The sequence below is a fragment of the Punctularia strigosozonata genome, assembly GCF_000264995.1.
Source record: "Punctularia strigosozonata HHB-11173 SS5 unplaced genomic scaffold PUNSTscaffold_1, whole genome shotgun sequence".
NCBI classification, from domain to species: Eukaryota; Fungi; Basidiomycota; class Agaricomycetes; order Corticiales; family Punctulariaceae; genus Punctularia; species Punctularia strigosozonata.
In genome coordinates this window covers 1,331,463-1,348,305 of record NW_006767433.1, presented here as the reverse complement: position 1 = coordinate 1,348,305, position 16,843 = coordinate 1,331,463, and the positions used below count along the sequence as shown (strand labels likewise).

At 55.2% G+C, this 16,843-nt stretch overlaps 6 protein-coding genes across 6 annotated transcripts; 4 read left to right on the top strand and 2 right to left on the bottom strand.

Moving 5' to 3' along the window:
- Positions 1-264: 264 nt before the first annotated feature.
- Positions 265-4,740, top strand: PUNSTDRAFT_117279 (beta-glucosidase). Its single transcript, XM_007378390.1, has 34 exons — positions 265-364; positions 418-457; positions 507-531; positions 583-714; positions 767-804; positions 857-911; positions 961-978; positions 1,038-1,100; positions 1,152-1,200; positions 1,249-1,269; positions 1,322-1,411; positions 1,476-1,517; positions 1,577-1,644; positions 1,694-1,712; positions 1,762-1,783; positions 1,837-1,881; positions 1,986-2,009; positions 2,062-2,110; positions 2,168-2,173; positions 2,227-2,301; positions 2,355-2,366; positions 2,417-2,470; positions 2,552-2,557; positions 2,582-2,676; positions 2,725-2,858; positions 2,912-3,097; positions 3,151-3,178; positions 3,231-3,437; positions 3,492-3,594; positions 3,648-3,732; positions 3,786-3,918; positions 3,980-4,113; positions 4,177-4,243; positions 4,300-4,740. The coding sequence occupies exons 1-34, from the start codon at positions 270-272 to the stop codon at positions 4,540-4,542; spliced, it is 2,463 nt and encodes an 820-aa protein (XP_007378452.1). The 5' UTR covers positions 265-269; the 3' UTR covers positions 4,543-4,740.
- Positions 4,741-5,939: 1,199 nt separating this feature from the next.
- Positions 5,940-6,431, top strand: PUNSTDRAFT_15879 (uncharacterized protein; the record flags this gene model as incomplete). The annotated part of the gene is made up of 1 exon (XM_007378389.1): positions 5,940-6,431. A coding segment is annotated over one exon (492 nt), but the record flags the coding sequence as incomplete, so codon positions are not given.
- A 921-nt stretch (positions 6,432-7,352) lies between these two features.
- Positions 7,353-10,392, top strand: PUNSTDRAFT_94641 (aconitate hydratase; the record flags this gene model as incomplete). Its single annotated transcript, XM_007378388.1, has 11 exons — positions 7,353-7,654; positions 7,718-7,726; positions 7,782-8,024; positions 8,095-8,105; positions 8,158-8,274; positions 8,331-8,413; positions 8,466-8,717; positions 8,768-8,926; positions 8,981-9,197; positions 9,252-9,938; positions 9,993-10,392. 11 exons carry the CDS (start codon positions 7,353-7,355, stop codon positions 10,295-10,297), a joined length of 2,385 nt encoding a protein of 794 aa, XP_007378450.1. The 3' UTR covers positions 10,298-10,392.
- Positions 10,393-10,460: 68 nt separating this feature from the next.
- PUNSTDRAFT_94638 (uncharacterized protein) lies at positions 10,461-11,860 on the bottom strand. The gene is made up of 2 exons (XM_007378387.1): positions 11,640-11,860; positions 10,461-11,577 (listed from the first exon to the last, which is right to left on the bottom strand). The coding sequence occupies exon 2, from the start codon at positions 11,553-11,555 to the stop codon at positions 10,467-10,469; it is 1,089 nt and encodes a 362-aa protein (XP_007378449.1). The 5' UTR covers positions 11,556-11,577; positions 11,640-11,860; the 3' UTR covers positions 10,461-10,466.
- A 307-nt stretch (positions 11,861-12,167) lies between these two features.
- Positions 12,168-14,094, top strand: PUNSTDRAFT_140049 (uncharacterized protein; the record flags this gene model as incomplete). The annotated part of the gene is made up of 11 exons (XM_007378386.1): positions 12,168-12,308; positions 12,371-12,405; positions 12,459-12,627; positions 12,684-12,945; positions 13,003-13,111; positions 13,169-13,217; positions 13,270-13,319; positions 13,377-13,430; positions 13,487-13,753; positions 13,819-13,981; positions 14,041-14,094. The coding sequence occupies 11 exons, from the start codon at positions 12,168-12,170 to the stop codon at positions 14,092-14,094; spliced, it is 1,353 nt and encodes a 450-aa protein (XP_007378448.1).
- Positions 14,095-14,592: 498 nt separating this feature from the next.
- PUNSTDRAFT_57152 (uncharacterized protein) lies at positions 14,593-15,395 on the bottom strand (the record flags this gene model as incomplete). Its single annotated transcript, XM_007378385.1, has 3 exons — positions 14,593-14,860; positions 14,913-14,961; positions 15,035-15,395. Coding segments are annotated over 3 exons (678 nt in total), but the record flags the coding sequence as incomplete, so codon positions are not given.
- Positions 15,396-16,843: the final 1,448 nt, after the last annotated feature.

Here is a 16,843-nt window from a genome sequence, read left to right as displayed (position 1 = left end):
TTGATCTACGGCGAACACGAGCTTCGTCGGTCCTGTATCCTCGGATGTATCCTGTCGCTCGCCAAGACCGCTCACGTCAAGCCGGTATAACCCCGCATCTATTCCGAGAGCGAACGTCGAACGCGAGTAGGTCCCGCATGCATATCCTCGGGACGGGCTTGCTCGGCTGACTTCTCCAAAGTAGCACATATATTCATACCTCATGCTACAAAGAGCAAGAGCAATCGTGTTAGAGCGCGTTCGCACCCCCTCGACCGATTACCGACGAGATGGCCGTCCTGGCAGCGCTCCTGCTATCGGTCCTCGGTGCAATATTGAGCACGGCGCAACAGTCCGGCTACGGTCAATGCGGTGGTATAGGATGGTAGGGTTATACTTTGTGCATATAGCCAAGCCGTTCACGTGGTTTCCTGCCAGGACCGGCGCTACTACCTGCATCAGCGGTTGGACGTGCACTGTATGCGCTATGTTCTCGTGACTTACGCCATGCTGATGCCGTTTGCAAGGAACTGAACTCATACTACTCCCAATGTCAGTAGCATCCAGGCGAGGACGGCTATTTTCTGATCATCTCATTCGCAGGTCTGCCCGGCGCGAGTTCATCGAGCGCTTCGTCTAGCACCATCACGTCCTCGAGCCACTCGTCGACGTCTGCATCCACGACCTCGAGTAGCGCGACCAGTACCGCGAGCGGATCCGCGTTCCCGACACCTGGTATGCACCGTACCACTCCAAGCGGAGGCCGTTATTGAGACGGCGTGGACAGTGAACATGTCCCCCGAATGGCAAGCTGCATACACCAAGGTAAGCAAACCACGGACATTCCACATGCGAGCAAAGCGAAAAACGTCGATAGGCGCAAGCGGCGGTCGCAAAATTGTCGCTCAGCGACAAGGTGAACATCGTGACCGGTAGGTATACCATTACAATATTTGATTCAGATCTGACATCAACCATCAGGCGTTGGTTGGGAGAATGGTTGAATATTTCGCGCATACACCTGCCTCGATCTTGCGGCTCATAACCACTTCTTTCAGGCCCTTGCGTGGGAAACACGTACGAAGTCAGTTCGATCGGCTACCCGTCTCTTTGCCTGGAAGGTCAGTTGTGTAATCTCCGAGGGAGAATGAGGCGCTAACAATTATTGGTAGATGGGCCGGTGGGTGCACGTTATGCTGACAAGGTGTCGGCGTTTGGCGCGTGAGCACTTTCCGTGCTATTGCCGATAACGCGTTAACGACAGCTTAGAGAAATCAACGTTGCTGCCACGTAAGGCGAATGTTCGTGAATCGTTAACAGAGCTTGACGCGGTCCTCTATAGGTTTAACCGTACGTTGATGAACCTCCGCGGTCAAGCCATGGGAGCCGAGTTTCGGGGGAAAGGAATACATGTGCAACTTGGGCCTATGATGTATGCTGTCGCTTTTCCCCCAACGTTGTTACTTGTTAAGCTGATGGAATTTTGTCTCGCACAGGAACTTGATGCGTGCCCCTGCGGCCGGTAGAAATTGGGAAGGGTAAGTTCGCGCATTCAAACTACTACTTCATTGATCCTCATCTCGGTCGGCTATCGAAGGTTCGGAGCCGACCCTTATCTTTCAGGAGAGGGTGCATTCGAGACCGTGACTGGAATCCAGTCTCAAGGTCAGCGATATTGTCTGTCCTAGAATAGATGCTGACGAGAAAGTCTCAGGTGTCCAAGCTTGCGCTAAGTAGGTGTTCAATTCATATCGCGGTATCCGTTCTCACAACGGTTGATAGGCACTACATCAACAACGAGCAAGTAAGTCAAGTAGCAGCTTGGCAAGGCACTCCGTGACACTAGATAACTTTCAGGAACACTTCAGAGATTCGAGCTCCTCTAATGTAGATGACCGGTATGTCGGCGCGTGCTTCAAGGCTTCTCACTTGACACTGACTCGCATTGGAATAGCACGGTAAGGCTTTTCCCGTAACCACATGTATCGATGTTTGATTTCCGGTAGGAACACGAACTATACAGTGTGCCAGTGAGTGCAGCCCTCTACCTGTACTCTATAACGTTCTGATTTTTCTTTCTAGTTCCTCCGAGCTGTTCAAGCCAACGTCGCCGCCGTGATGTGCAGTTACAGTGCGTCGATTTCGATTTTTTTCTCCTGATCGTGGATTGACCATTTCGGCCGGTCAGATCAAAGTATGTGAAGTCTTTGAATGTATGCTTGCCAGATTACCCAGACTCTGCCTTAGTCAACGGCACGTATTCTTGTGAGAACTCGGCAACTCTGAATGGCCTACTCAAGGGAGAATTTGGCTTCCCTGGATGTGAGTGGCCCCGGCTGTTGTTTGGGAAGTCAATTATGACCGTCGTCACATAGATGTCATGTCCGGTACGTTCTTCGAGAGGCGATACGTAGTATGCTTCTCACATGCCACGAAGACTGGTGGGCTACGCACTCGACGGTTCCCTCCGCAAATGGAGGCTTAGATGTGAGACAACCATATTATATCCGTGATTCTGCCGCTCATAACCCGTCAAACAGATGACAATGCGTGAGTGACGTATACCCTCGTCCAATGCAGACTACCCAAACACCATGCACAGCCGGAGACGAAACGACCAACTCGGGTACTACGTATTTCGGCCAGAATCTCATCAATGCCGTGAACAGCGGCTCTGTCTCCCAAGCGCGGATCACGGTCGGTTGGGCGACTCTCTGCCATGATCATTTTCTCATGTCCTTGCAGGACATGGCGACCCGAATTCTTGCTGCGTGGTACTTAGTCGGGCAAGACTCCGGGTATCCCGCAGTCAACTTCAACGCATGGAACGTCAACGCGAGTCCTGCTACCCACGTGAACGTGCAAGCAGATCATGCCAAGTATGCATCTCCCCGTGCGCAAATCTCCCGAAGAGACTGACATAAGGTCACAGCTTGATACGTACCATCGCCGCCGCGTCTACTGTTCTGTTGAAGAACACCAATCATGTCCTGCCTCTCAACAAGCCGAAGAGCATTGCGCTGATTGGCAGCGCAGCGGGACCAAACCCTAACGGACCGAACGGATGCACCGACCGCTCCTGCGACTCCGGCGTGCTTGCTATGGGATGGGGAAGCGGGTAAGATGCTGTGCTTGTGCATAACCCTATTGCCACTAATAAGTTGTCTGCAGGACGGACGATTTTCCTTATTTGACAACCGTAAGCATGCGACCTATGTGCATACCGTTCCACTGACTCAAACTGTTCACAGCCTGTCGATGCGATCACTAACCGCTCCAGCGCAGATGGCACAACCATCTCCTCGTCCCTCTCTGATACCGATTTGAGCGCCGCCGCATCCACCGCATCAGGGAAGGACGTCGCATTCGTTTTCATTACTGCCGACAGTGGTGAAGGATACTTGACCGTAGAAGGCAACGCGGGAGACAGGAACGATCTCTCAGCCTGGCATAGCGGCGTCAGTCATGCCATCTCGTGTTTGGTGATACAGCTGACAGAAAGCCGTGTTCAGGACGCGCTAGTACAGAAAGTGGCCAGCGTGAACAAAAACACCATCGTTGTTGTGCAAAGCGTCGGCCCCATCACGATGGAGGCATGGATCACTAACGCGAACGGTTAGCACTACCTTAATACGTTCTAAACGTGTCATTGGACCGTATCCGCATAGTCACCGCTGTTGTATGGAGTGGGCTCGCTGGTCAGGAAGCCGGCGATTCCCTCGTTGACATCCTTTACGGCGCCTACAACCCGAGGTACGTCTTGCCGGGTCGCTAGATACTCCCATACTCATGTATTTGGGATCCAGTGGCCGGTTGCCGTACACCATCGGGAAGAGCATCACCGATTATCCGGCTCAAATCTTGTACACCTCGAGCCAATCAATCCCGGCAATCCCGTACACGGAAGGCCTGAACATCGACTATAGGCACTTCGATTCTGTCCGTATCCTTGGGTCTATCTTGTATCGGTCTCTGATTGACCTGTTCACGGGCTGTACAGGCTGGGATCGCGCCACGATTTGAGTTCGGCTTCGGACTGTCGTACACCACGTTCGATTACTCTGCCTTGACCGTGACTGGATCTCCTGCCGGAGGTACCCCGGTCTCCGGACCAGGCTCCGCCCTCAATCCATCGTAAGTGCTCAGATTTGTATCCGTCGTTTCCTCCGGTGTTGACCGCAATTACCTCCGTGTAAGGCTGCACGAAGACGTCGTGTCAGTCAGTTTCACTCTGGCGAACAACGGAACACTCGCCGGACATGAGGTACCTTTTGCCACCCCTGCAGCACAAGCTCCCAGTCGCTGAAAAGTGACTTCTAGGTTCCACAGCTCTATGTCACATTCCCTGCGTCTGCCAACGAGCCGCCGCAAGTGCTTCGTGGATTTGACAGCATCTACTTAGCTGCAGGCAGCTCTACCACGGTGACCTTCCAGCTGTCGCGATTCGACCTGTCCATCTGGAACGTCGAGACACAACGCTGGGAGGTTCCGTCTGGATCCTTTGGTGTTGCGGTGGGAGCGAGCAGTCGAGACCACAGGCTTACGGGTTCCATTGCCAATTGAACCTGCATGGGGCGGGGGGTTGCAAAAGTCGTCGTATCTGATAAATGTGAAATGCTCCAGCGAACTCGAACTAGTAAGTAGGATCCATATATGATGATCGTAATTCAAGATTCGCCCTCTGGCTGCTCCTCGGGGCTGGCCGCCCTCGACTTCAAATCATGTTCTCGGCGTGTTTGTCACTTCAAGTTATCCATATTCTGCCCCATCGTTGACGGATTTGGTGATTTCTTGACGTCTGAGAGTAAGCAGCGCTGTGTATCATTCTGAGCTCCGGCTGTAAGACTGATCGCTAATAAACGCGGTGATTCCGAAGTCGAACCAGGTCCCTACTTGCGCCAGTGCTGAAGCGGTGTGTCGGCTGTTATACAGCTCACGGGAACCGTGGATGCACTGCGTGCGCCTGCCTGGCGTGAGGTACGGCAACCGGTTCGGGACCGCGCCGGAAATATACCTACCATTACGTTTTGTGAGGTTAGGGTCAGAACTTGGAGCCCCTATTTCCCTCACGAACTTCCACTAACTCCTTGCAAACTTCCGCCAACTACCAATAGGTTGTGTGCCCGCTTGCACCACGAGCTTGGCTCATCCCTTGCATAACACTCACAATCCGTGTATCGCGGGGGTCCCTGCGGACTCACATACTTTTGAGCCTTCTCCATCCACCAGTACGATAGCGCCGCAAGACGGAAGCGCCGATGTCGTTTGAAGCCGCTAGCACGGCTGCGGGAGGACCGCCAAGCAACTCCCCGGCGCCAGCCCCATTTGCAGAGAAGGACGCTGACCTCATCTTGCGGTCGTCGGAAAACATGGACTTCAGAGTCTATCGAGGCGTCATCTATGCTGCATCCCCAGTACTCAAGGACCAAATTATGCAAGTGCTCGGCGCAAAACCCGCGGAAAACCAGACCATCCCAATTCTATCCCTGCCGCACTCCAACTCAGACCTATACATGCTGTTGAGCTTCCTGTATCCGATGGCAGATCGGTGGCCCTCTACGATAACACGGATGTGTTCCCTCCTGCAAGCTCTACGAAAATACAAGATGGACCATGCAGTCACTATTGTGCGCAGTAAACTCATCAGCGATTGGCTCGCGAGGGCTCCCGCGTGGGTGTACGTCATTGCCTGCTCGTGCCAACTGGAAGACGAAGCGAAGGTCGCGGCTGCGCGGTTGCGGGAAGCAACGAATGCGGAAGCACTCTTGGAGGCTGCCAATTGGGGTCAAGTTCCCCCTCGGTCTTACTTGCGCCTTCTGCAGTATCTAAGGGCCGACATTGCTCCGCAGTCTTTCACCTCCGAAAAAGCAAGCGGAGGATCCAGTGCGGGGCTACAGGAAGGACTAGCGGTAGCACAAGGTTTCACGGCAGGGAGCCCATTCGACGGTGAGACGCCATGGGACGCCATTCTCTTGTCATCAGACAAAATCAAGTTTCACGTCTCAAAAGTCGTCCTGTCCATCGCCTCCCCGTTCTTCCAAGACATGTTTGGCCTCCCCCAAGCCCCTGATAGCGATCCTGAAGGGTCCGTGATACCCGTGACGGAGAATAGCTCGATACTCAATGCTCTACTTCGCATCTGCTATCCAATCCCCGACCCCACCGTATCACAGCCAATGGACCTATACCAACTCGTCATCACGGCTGACAAGTATCATCTACCTGCTGTCACAAACTGGGCGCGTGAACGCCTGCTCGCCGTCGCGCGTGACCAGCCCCTCGCGGCTTACGCTGCAGCATGCTGCCTAGGATGGAACCCGGAGGCAAAATTATCGGCCAAAGAGGCACTTAAGTTTACCGTGGCCGAGCTAGAAGCGTTTTCGGAGGGATCAGGGCTTGAGCTTGTCTCTTGCGAATGCATTCGTCGCCTCTTGGCGTACCACCGTGCATGCCGTGAACATGCAGCATGGGGCACACTCTCTAAGCTCGCCTGGTTTGAGAAGTACAGCGCGCGGAACACGTGGTGCATCTGTGTAGGGACATTCGCGTCCAAAACGGATTCGCCGCCTCGGCCTGAGCGACACTGGGATTCAACATATGTCGATCGCGCATCCAATGGGCGATACTGGGACGTGTATTTCGACCGCGCGGCCAAGGAGCTGAAAGAACGCCCCGGAAATGCAGAAGCAGCCGCCATGAGCGACCTTGGAGCTGTGCGCTGCATGTCCCCGCCTGCCTCTCACAGAAGGTGCATTGCTACTCTTACAAGATCTCTTGCTCGGGAGATTTGCAAATGCGTGTCAGAGGTACGTCAAGGAGGTTGCACCCGTGTTAATCCGAATTAAATCCCGCAGGTTAAGATTGATATCGCGCCGTAAAAGAGCTGTTTCTCATGGAATAGTCGTACAACAGTCGAGATCTAGCATCGTAGGTATTGACTTGTGAGGAGGTCGACAAAGTGATGTTTGTTGCGACATAGCCCATTTCGCATACGTATTTATAACGAGCCGAGGTTGCCCCAGTAGACCAAATCCAGTAAGTAGTATTGGCTCTGAATGGATCGTATGAGCAGGTTGCGGCAGTGGAACGAAGGGCCTAGCTTTGTATCGATGTGCGTTTCGCGTCACACGCGTCAACACGCACAAGATTGCATGCCTTAAGTACTGTAGGAACTGTAGGAAAGAGATTACTCTGAGCCCGACCTGGAGCACGAGCGCAGGTCGCAGGCCTTCACCACCTTCTGGTTCGCGGGTTCTCGCGGTTTCACAAACCAATCAGGTGCACTAGGCGCGTCAGCTACAGCCCCTAACTTGCCTCCGTCGGCCGATGAGGTCAATTCTCTCTTGGAATTCGCTACCGACATCGCCGGAGCAATGCCTGCGTCCTCTGCCTTGAAGAGGGCGACCAAGCATATAGGCAGCATACGAAGGTGCCTACATGCACCGGTCACTGAAAAGGATTGCTCCTCGATAACACCACCATACGAGCAACTGATCCGGAAGCTCGAGCGCGTACGACATTTGTCGGGCAACCGGCCGTTCACGCTCGCCGAAAAGATCCTCTACAGTCATTTACACGATCCCGAAAGGACGCTGGCGGATGGCCCCATTCGGAGAGGAGAGTCGTATCTTCTGCTGAATCCTGAACGGGTAGCAATGCAGGATGCATCTGCCCAGTGAGTTGCAGCATGCCCATATTCAGATGTATCTCCCAATTGACGTTACTACCTGCATTGTAGAATGGCTTTGTACGTGACCTTGCTTAAGCATGTATTACTATCGCTTATCTCCCTGTGTCCCTAGGCTGCAGTTCATGTCAGCTGGCCTCACGCGGTGTGCTGTGCCTACATCAATTCATTGTGATCATCTCATACAAGCCTCGAGCGGAGCCGAAGCCGACCTGAAGCGATCTATTAGTTCGAATCAGGAAGTTTTTGACTTCTTGGAGAGTGCTGCGAAGAAGTATGGCATCGAATTTTGGAGGCCAGGAAGCGGGATTATTCATCAAATAGTGCTCGAGAACTACGCTGCGCCAGGTATGCTCATGTAAGTAATTTCAGATTTCGGATTCTTAAGACAGACAGGGTGACATCCATCACTCCCTTCATCTTTTCAGGCTCGGAACCGGTGAGCATAACCAACTGGCGGTCCTAAAGCGCTTTCTGACACAATACTCCAGATTCGCATACACCCAACGCGGGCGGCCTGGGTTTACTCGCCATCGGAGTTGGCGGAGCGGATGCGGTAGATGCTATGACTGGGACGCCGTGGGAGCTGAAGGCACCGCAGGTTGTCGGTATGTCGGATATCACCTAGTTTAGCCCCTTAGGTCCTGATACAACACGCACGTAGGCGTGCACCTCACCGGCAAGCTGAGTGGATGGGCCACGCCGAAGGATCTCATCCTGCACCTTGCAGGGAAACTCACGGTCAAGGTCATTCGCCATTTCCCGATGATACAACAATTGTTGGCTTACGTTGAATCAGGGCGGCACTGGCAGGATACTTGAATACTTTGGTCCGGGCGTCTTCAACCAATCCTGTACAGGGTTGGCCACCGTTGCAAACATGGGTGCCGAGGTTGGTGCTACGACTTCTACATTTCCGTATACTCCTAGCATGCGCGCATATCTCCACGCGACACGTCGAGGTCCGGTTGCGCTTGCGGCCGATGAGGCTGCTGCGAAGGGTTTCCTCGCTGCTGACGAAGATGCGGAATATGACGAAGTTATCAATATCGTGAGTCATGTTACTTGACCCCCGGAGAAGATGCCAACTGTCGGACGCAGAACCTGTCCGAGCTCGAGCCTACTGTCAACGGTCCTTTTACCCCCGATTTGGCTACTCCATTGTCGAAGTTCGGCGATTTCGTGAAAGAACAAGGTTGGAAGGACGAGATATCGGCTGGTCTTATCGGATCATGCACTAACAGCTCGTACGAGGACATGGTGTGTATCGTCAATCGCTCAGGTTCAGGCAACCTTTGATGTTATGTGCTTTAGACTCGCGCGGCTGACCTTGCGCGTCAAGCGAAGGCAGCTGGGCTGACTGCCAAGGTACCTTTCCTATGCACACCCGGCTCCGAGCAAATCAGGGCTACCATGGAACGTGACGGTATCACTCAAACGCTGGAAGATGTTGGTGCAGTCGTTCTTGCCAACGCCTGCGGACCTTGTATCGGTCAATGGAAGCGGGAGGACAAGAAGGGCGAACAGAATGGTATGTTACCATCCATATTTACTGCCAACGATACGCTAACACTGGTTCCCATAGCCATTCTTACCTCATTCAACCGGAACTTTAAGGCGCGCAACGACGGCAACTCGTTAACCATGAACTTCCTTGCGTCTCCAACGACAGTTACTGCTATGGTATTTTCCGGCAAGCTCTCCTTCGACCCCACGAGAGACAGTCTACTGCTTCCATCAGGCGAGCAATTCAGGTTTTCGCCGCCGCAGGGCCAAGATCTCCCCTCTTCCGGCTTCGCTGCGGGTAACACCGAGTTCTACCCGACCCCCACACCCGAGCCTCAGCCCGACACGACCATTGTCATCCGGCCCGATAGTCAGCGCCTCGAGATCCTCGAGCCGTTCCCAAGCCATTTCGGCGAGGGCAGCGGTAACCCGCGCGGGCTCGAGCTGCAGCCGCTGAAGGTCCTCATGCGTGTCAGGGGCAAGTGCACGACGGACCACATATCCGCGGCGGGCGTGTGGCTGAAGTACAAGGGACATCTAACAAACATCTCGGAAAACTTGCTGATCACGGCGACGAACGACGAGGGCGGGGATGTGAACGTTGCGTTCGATCATGACCGCGAGCCGTCGCAGAGCGAGACGGATACTATTCCGGGCGTGGCGAAGCGTTTCAAGGCAAGGAAGCAGCCCTGGGCGTTGATCGTCGACGAGAACTACGGCGAAGGTAGTGCTCGTGAGCACGCAGCGTTGCAACCCCGATTCTACGGTTCGTCTTTCCGCTCGAGCTAGATCATTGCCGTTGCTAATTCAAACACAATAGGATGCGCCATGATCATTGCCCGTTCATTTGCGCGCATACACGAGACCAACCTCAAGAAGCAAGGCGTCTTGCCCTTGTGGTTTGTCGACAAGTCCGATTACTCTCGTATCGGCTCTGGCGACGTGCTCGAGACTGTTGGACTGGAGGACCTCCTCGAGAAAGGCACGGGCGACATCGAGGTGCGGGTGACGAAGCGAAACGGCGACGTATTCGAAATCCCGACGCGGCACACGATGTCGGCGGATCAACTCAAATGGCTGAAGGCAGGATCCGCGCTCAATCACATCAAGACGCAGATGGCGTGACAAAAGTACCCATATCCGATATTGTACATGCTGAATATAATACAGTGGATCCGACGAGGGACTAGGTATATGACTTGACTAGAGTTGAATCTAGAGAACATTGCGAGAGAGCGGACAAGCAAGAAATCTAAGCAAGGCGATCCTGGGTGGAAAACAAAACAGTCGGGACTTAGGTCATGATGATATTACGGGTTGCGCACGCTGCCTTGATGTTCGCAAGACCCTTCTCGTTCCAATAACGGAAAGGAGGGCCGAACGTTCCGAGGGGAGTGCCAAGTTGTTTCAAGCACGGAAATACGCCGGAACGTATGCCCTGTACCCATTCCTCTACGGTCATCTGGACCATGCGGCCTTGGAGCGCGAGAGACACCAAGTTTGGGCACAATTCTCCCATGCGTTCGAAAGATCCGGAATGCGCATTAGCGCCGTTGATGATAAGCGTGCGCAACTTCGGGAGAGATGTGGATGTGGGAAAGTCGAAGATGGTGCCTTCGTCTCGGCGACTGCGGTGGACTTCGTATTCGAGGTATTCGAGCGTGCTGCTGCAATACGCGACCAAGGAGACGACGCTATCGTCGGTCTGAGCAGAGGTGGGTGAAACGACCGTAAGGCGGTGTAACACGGCCGCAAAGAGGTTCAACGAGTCATGTTCCGCAGAGACGTTATCCAGCACGAGCTCGTGCAGCGCAATAGGGCCCGCTTGAGGGGCGACTTCGAGATCGAGGTTGGAGAGGCGCAATTTGCGCAGGGAGTGGAAATTGCGGGACATGGCGTCGTCCCATTTAAGAGAGGGGTGGCGATAAATGTTGAATACATGGCGGTTCCAGGCAAGCATGTAACCATCGATATGTAACTCCGTAACGCAGTGGGGTGAGGCGAGGGCTTTCGCCCACCGCTCCGCTTTCACTGCCAGGTCACCACCAAGGGTGATACGTGGCAGACCGTGCAAGCCGAGTATGATTTCAAGGCTCGCGATTTCCTTTTCTGTTAATGCACCTTCGCATATTGGGTTGAGGTAAAGGCTCCGGAGGAGACGTTTGAGGGGCTCGTTCCCGGAGAGCGTACGTGCCAGCAGATTGCAGGCGCGGAATGAAGATACCCGAGGGTGCGCATATAGGCGTCGCCTGGCCTCCCAGAGCCAGCAAGGCGATACTAGGGCGAGACGTTGCAGATCCTGCGGCCACCAATGATCATTGCTGTCGAGGATGAGTGGTACGAGGTCGTCGACAAGCCGAGGTGAGTGGGTTATCGCAGACATGATAAGTATGCCGAATGCAGACCTGCGAGCCATACAGTCATGTGAGGTCATTCTTTGTTTCGCTACAGATTGGCTTGAGCTTACCAGGGTCAGTTGCTGAGTATATACGCCTTGAAGGACGCGACACGTAGCGAGCTCGTTGACAAGGGGCGCATCGGAGGCGTGGAGTGCAGCCAATTCCGAATTGACGTCCAAGGAACGTGGCCATAGACGTACAAGGTTTGGGCATCACCTAAGAGACAGGACTGTTCCCGCAGAACGAGCGTCGACCGTTCCAAGGCCGCGAGCATCGTTCTTAACATCCCGGAGCATTCTGCGCTATACAGCACGACGAGCAAGACAGAGTGAAAGTGAAAGGATGCAAACGCATCGATATGAGGGCTTGCTGTACTCTACTGACGGCTGAGCACGCAATCGGCACCCGCGCCCCTGACCCCCACGATCACTTTGCCGTGCGCGCTCACTCTTTACCCATCTTATCAACGGCACGGGAGTGTGGACACTTCCCGATAGACTAAGTTAGCCCGAGGTACACCACCGGACCGCGCCAAGTCCAATAACAGGTTAAAGCTCGATGGCGCCGACTCGTACTCGAACGTCTTCTGGTTCGCAATGAGCGTCACCTATGGCGCAGATGAACACGCTAAGGTCGCGGACGAGAAGGGGCCATCCGGTGCCGATGCATACGACGATGTCGATGTCTTTGGACGAGAAGAAGGGGCTCAGATCCGCTACAAGACCCTCAGCTGGCAGGTACGATCCTCGCACTAAAATATGTCGCATATATGCGCTGAACAACCTTTCTATTTGCGCAGTTCGTGAGCGTGCTTATGATCGCTGAAATTGTCAGGTCCGTGCAGTAGCTCTGCCGTGAATGCGTTTCACCGACTGAAGACAATTCAGCAATGGCATGCTGTCTTTGCCTAGTGCTCTCGCGATCGTCGGAATTGTCCCCGCCGTGATCATCATCATCTTCATGGGAACATTCGCGCTATTCACAGCGAAACTTCTCATCGACTTCAAGTTGAACCACCCCGAAGTTCACAATATGGGTGATGCCGGATACATCCTGGTAAGCCCCTGCACGACATGGAGATCCGTGCATTCACAACTTACCTCCTAGTTCAGGCTGGTCCCATCGGCCGGGAAGTACTTTCCATGGGTACCATCATCTTTGCCATTTTCGCGACCGGATCGGAGCTGCTCTCGGGACAACAAGCGTTGTCGTCGCTTTCGGACAATGGGCTTTGCGCGATGTTGCTAGTGTTGATTTTCGCCGTCGCGAGTTTCTTCGTCGCTCTACCTCGCACACTGGACAGGCTTAGTTATCTCGGGCTGGTCAGCGTCTCGTTCATCGCCATTGCTGGCATCGTCGCCATGATAGGAGCGGGTAAGCCACGGCGTTCACCGCATAGAATGTCTCTGAGACCCTAACATTGCGACACAGGCATTAACCCAACTCCAGGCCGCACTATCGATGCCGCCAAGTCTTCAGACTTCTTCAATGCCTTCGTGGCCATTACGAATCCTGTATTCGCATTTGCTGGACACTTTATGTAAGATGTTCCATCGAGAACGAATGGTTGCTTAGGCTCATCAACCATATTCATTAGGTTTTTCATCCTCATATCCGAAATGAAACGTCCGCAAGACGCAATGAAGGTATCGCCAAATCATTCAATCGAGTCAGCGCAAGAGACTGATCACTACATAGGCTGCTTGGTGTCTTCAAGGCTTCTCCACAATATTCTACGTAGTTTTTAGGTAGTGATTGCTTCTTTCATGGCTCCTGGACTTGCAAACTGACGGCGTGGACGCAAGTGTCGTCATCTACGTTTATATCGGGAATACCGTTCAGTCGCCCGCGTTCCTCTCGTCAGTCGCGATTCGATTTTGAATTCTAGCAGTTCTTATGACGGATCGCTGAATAGATTACCGCCGACCTGGGCGAAAGTTGCCTTCGGCATCGCGCTTGGAAACTTCCTCCTCGCGAGCGGCCTCTACGCGCATACCGCCGCCAAACTGCTCTTCATCCGTTTCTTCAGGAATAGCAAGCATCTGCACACGCACACCGTGCTCGGCTGGACGGTGTGGACCTTCCTCTGCTTCATAGCCGTCGCCATCGCCTTCGTGCTCGCCATTGCGGTGCCGATATTCTCGTACCTGATTGGCATCGCCGCGTCGCTGTTCGCGTCATGGTACGTCATATTTATTTATTCATACCGTCCGCCGCAATTCATAGGTCGACATCTGTGCATTGCAGGTATACCTACGGCATAGCCGGCTTCTTTTGGTTGCACGACACCTACTACCTCAAGGGTGGTAAGGCGGCACTGCGGAGGGATATGACGGGCACCATTATCGCCATTCTCACCGTCCTCATCGGCGCGTTTATTTGCGTTGCAGGTACCTACGTCTCGATTAAGGTACGCATACTACTCTTTGCAGTGTGGTCGCTTTAACCGACACATGCATTCGCGAACAGCTCATCGCGGTGGCATACGAAACGCACATCGTGCCGGAGCCCTTCACCTGCTAAAATCACGCACCGAGGCTGATGACATGTGCGCGGGTGGTCTGTGATTATATACAGCTTCGAGCAGCATGTTATTTTTACATTATGTGCAAAACTGGTTTGTATAGACAGACGGAAGAAGCGACAATAGAGAGAGAGAGAGAGGATCCAAAACAACGCATCGACGGAGACAAACGAAGTCGAACGACGGGGGAAGACGGAAGAAAAGAGACGTGCGGCCAAGGGGCGCAAAGGAAGAAAAAAGAAGAAGAAAATCAAGACTTCCCGCGAAGACAACATTCTAGTTAATCCTGAGGCAATAAAATACAGTTGTTGACGATGATGATTAGTTCCAACACTCCCAACGACGTTCCGCCCAGACTGAGTGATGAGTGAGTAATACGGGCCGGGCGTGCACATGCCATTGTTTCTGCAACGGGTCCGGAGGCCGAGTGGAATGCATATTATGTAGACAAGGCGAGGAAGCGGAAGGCGACGAGGGTCTAGAGTGACGGGATTCGGTCACTCGGCTAGCCACTTCTCGCACTTCTTCGCGTACTTGTCCAGGAGGAGGGACAGGTCTCGGATGACGAAGGTAAGCACGACGTTCGCGAAGAACTCGGAGGTGTGTCGCAGCCGCGCCTGTAGGATGCTTTGCACATTCACCGGGAGGGAAGAGTACACAGGCGCGACGGGTTGCGAGTACAACGCCTTCGTGTGCTCGTCGAGGACCTGACAGAGGTTGAAGAGCCTGGCGAGGCCCTGTACGTATGACGCCGGGGAGTCCAAGCTAAGAATCCCGTGTGTCAGAAATACCACGCTTCGTCTATTGACGGCATTACACGTACTTTTTTGTGTTTGTGAGTTTGTCAAGCTGGCGGGTTAGCTTGCCTCCCCAAGACGTCACCTAAACAAGCAAGAAAACGCTAAGTATGTGGCACCCCTTGCAGCGAGAGCGAGACACGTACACCCCCGGTCTTCTTCGTGATCAGTCCTTCTCCTACTCCAAGCTTCTTCCCAAAGCTCCCCACGATCCCGTCGCAGACCGTGGCAAAGTCCTCGAGCTTAGCACCCCACGCCTCGCCCTCTTTCTTCGCGATCGCGGTCATACCCTGGCCCGTGAGCGAGCCAAAGCCAAAGAACTCCTGGCTCGAGTTCTGGATCTCTTCCAGAGCGGAACACAGTACCTCCACGGCTCGCACTTTCTCGGGCAGGTTTGCGAGCTTCGCCCCGCCCTGGGACCAGACCTCCTGCGGGACGTGCAAGCGCGGCGTGATATACCCACCCGACTTGGACGTCATCGTGTGCCGGAGGAGGTTCATGAGGTGGTACGGCTTCCGCAACGGCTCCGTCGGAACGGCAGGCGGCAGCGGGGACGTCGGCGTGGTTGGTATGCTGCTCGGCGGTATCGGCGGCGGCGGGACGAGCGACAGCGGCGCCGTCGCAGGCCCGGGCGAGATACGACCGGTGACGATCGACAGCTGGGGCGGCTGCGCGTTCGGCCCGAGCTTGGACGGCACCGACGACTTGCGCAGGGAGAGGCCGTTCGCGTGCACGCCGTTCGCGGTCGGGAGCGGCGGCGAGACGGCCGCGGCCACGGACGGCCTCCTGCCCGGCTGCGAAGACGACCGGACGCGCGAGTTGTTGAGGCCCAAGCTGTTCGCGGTGCTCGCGGGCAGCGACGAGGACGTGAGGCGTGCGGGGTGAGGCGTGTTCCCGGCAGACGTCGTAGATTCTGTCGGCGAGGTCCCGCCGCTGGTCGTCGTGCCATCCGCCGTTTGCTTGGCTCTCCGCTGCGAGATGGTACCTTGGTGGGTGGTACCCATGATCAGCGGTTGGCTGGCTTGGTACGGATGCGGCGGATGCGCATGCCCCTCCGAGTGCACGGATAACTGCGAGCCCGTTCGCGCTCGCGGGGTCGTGAACGCCGTAAGGCTGCTCGCAGGGGAGCCGGGTTCGCCGCGATATGCAGGGTTGCGCGGGGTGACGGGGGAAGTGGAGGAACCCGATCCCGCAGAAGACGGTATAGGCGGCAGCTCGCGATCGCCATACCGCCCCGCGCCCTGCGCGACGCTTTTCGACCGCGCCCGGAACGGGTCCTCGTTGAACACGACGCGGTCCGTGAAAGACGCGGTTTGCAGCGGCGCTTGGGTCTGGCCGCCGTCTTCCGCCAACGCGGCCAGCCGGACGGCCGACGGCGTCCGACTGTGGCCTGCGGAAGGCTGCTGCTGCTGTGCCGAGGGCGCCGGCACGTCGGGAGACGCGCCCGACGCGATCGGGGGTGCAGGGGGTGGCGCGTTGAGCGGCGGCGGTGCGAGGGGAGGGAGGGTCGAGGATGCCCTCGGGCGTCCTACGGACGGCATTCGCGAAGGCGAGCCGCGGGTAGGCGCCGGTACGACGGATGTTCGGCCACCGCCATAGCCGGGCGGCGGGGCAGACGGTAACTCTGGCGACGAGCTAGCGGTGGCGTAGGGATGTGGTGAGTTTGTGCGCGAAGTGGTTACGTTTCTGCTCGGCGACCGCGGCGCGGGCTGCGGCTGCGAGTAGGCGCTGTGGGGGTCTATGGGTGCTTTGAAGGTCGCGGTAGAGTCTCGAACGTTCTCGCTGTAGCCGCCGTCGATAACATACTGGTCCGGACTGTCGCCCGAGTCGTCGTCTGACGCGAGCGAGGGTGTCTCAGATGTCGTAGGATCTCCGCGCTCGGATTGCGGTGTCTCAAACGGCGAGGACGTCCGAGTGGAGCTTGTGGTTGATGCGGTTGATGCGGTGGCTG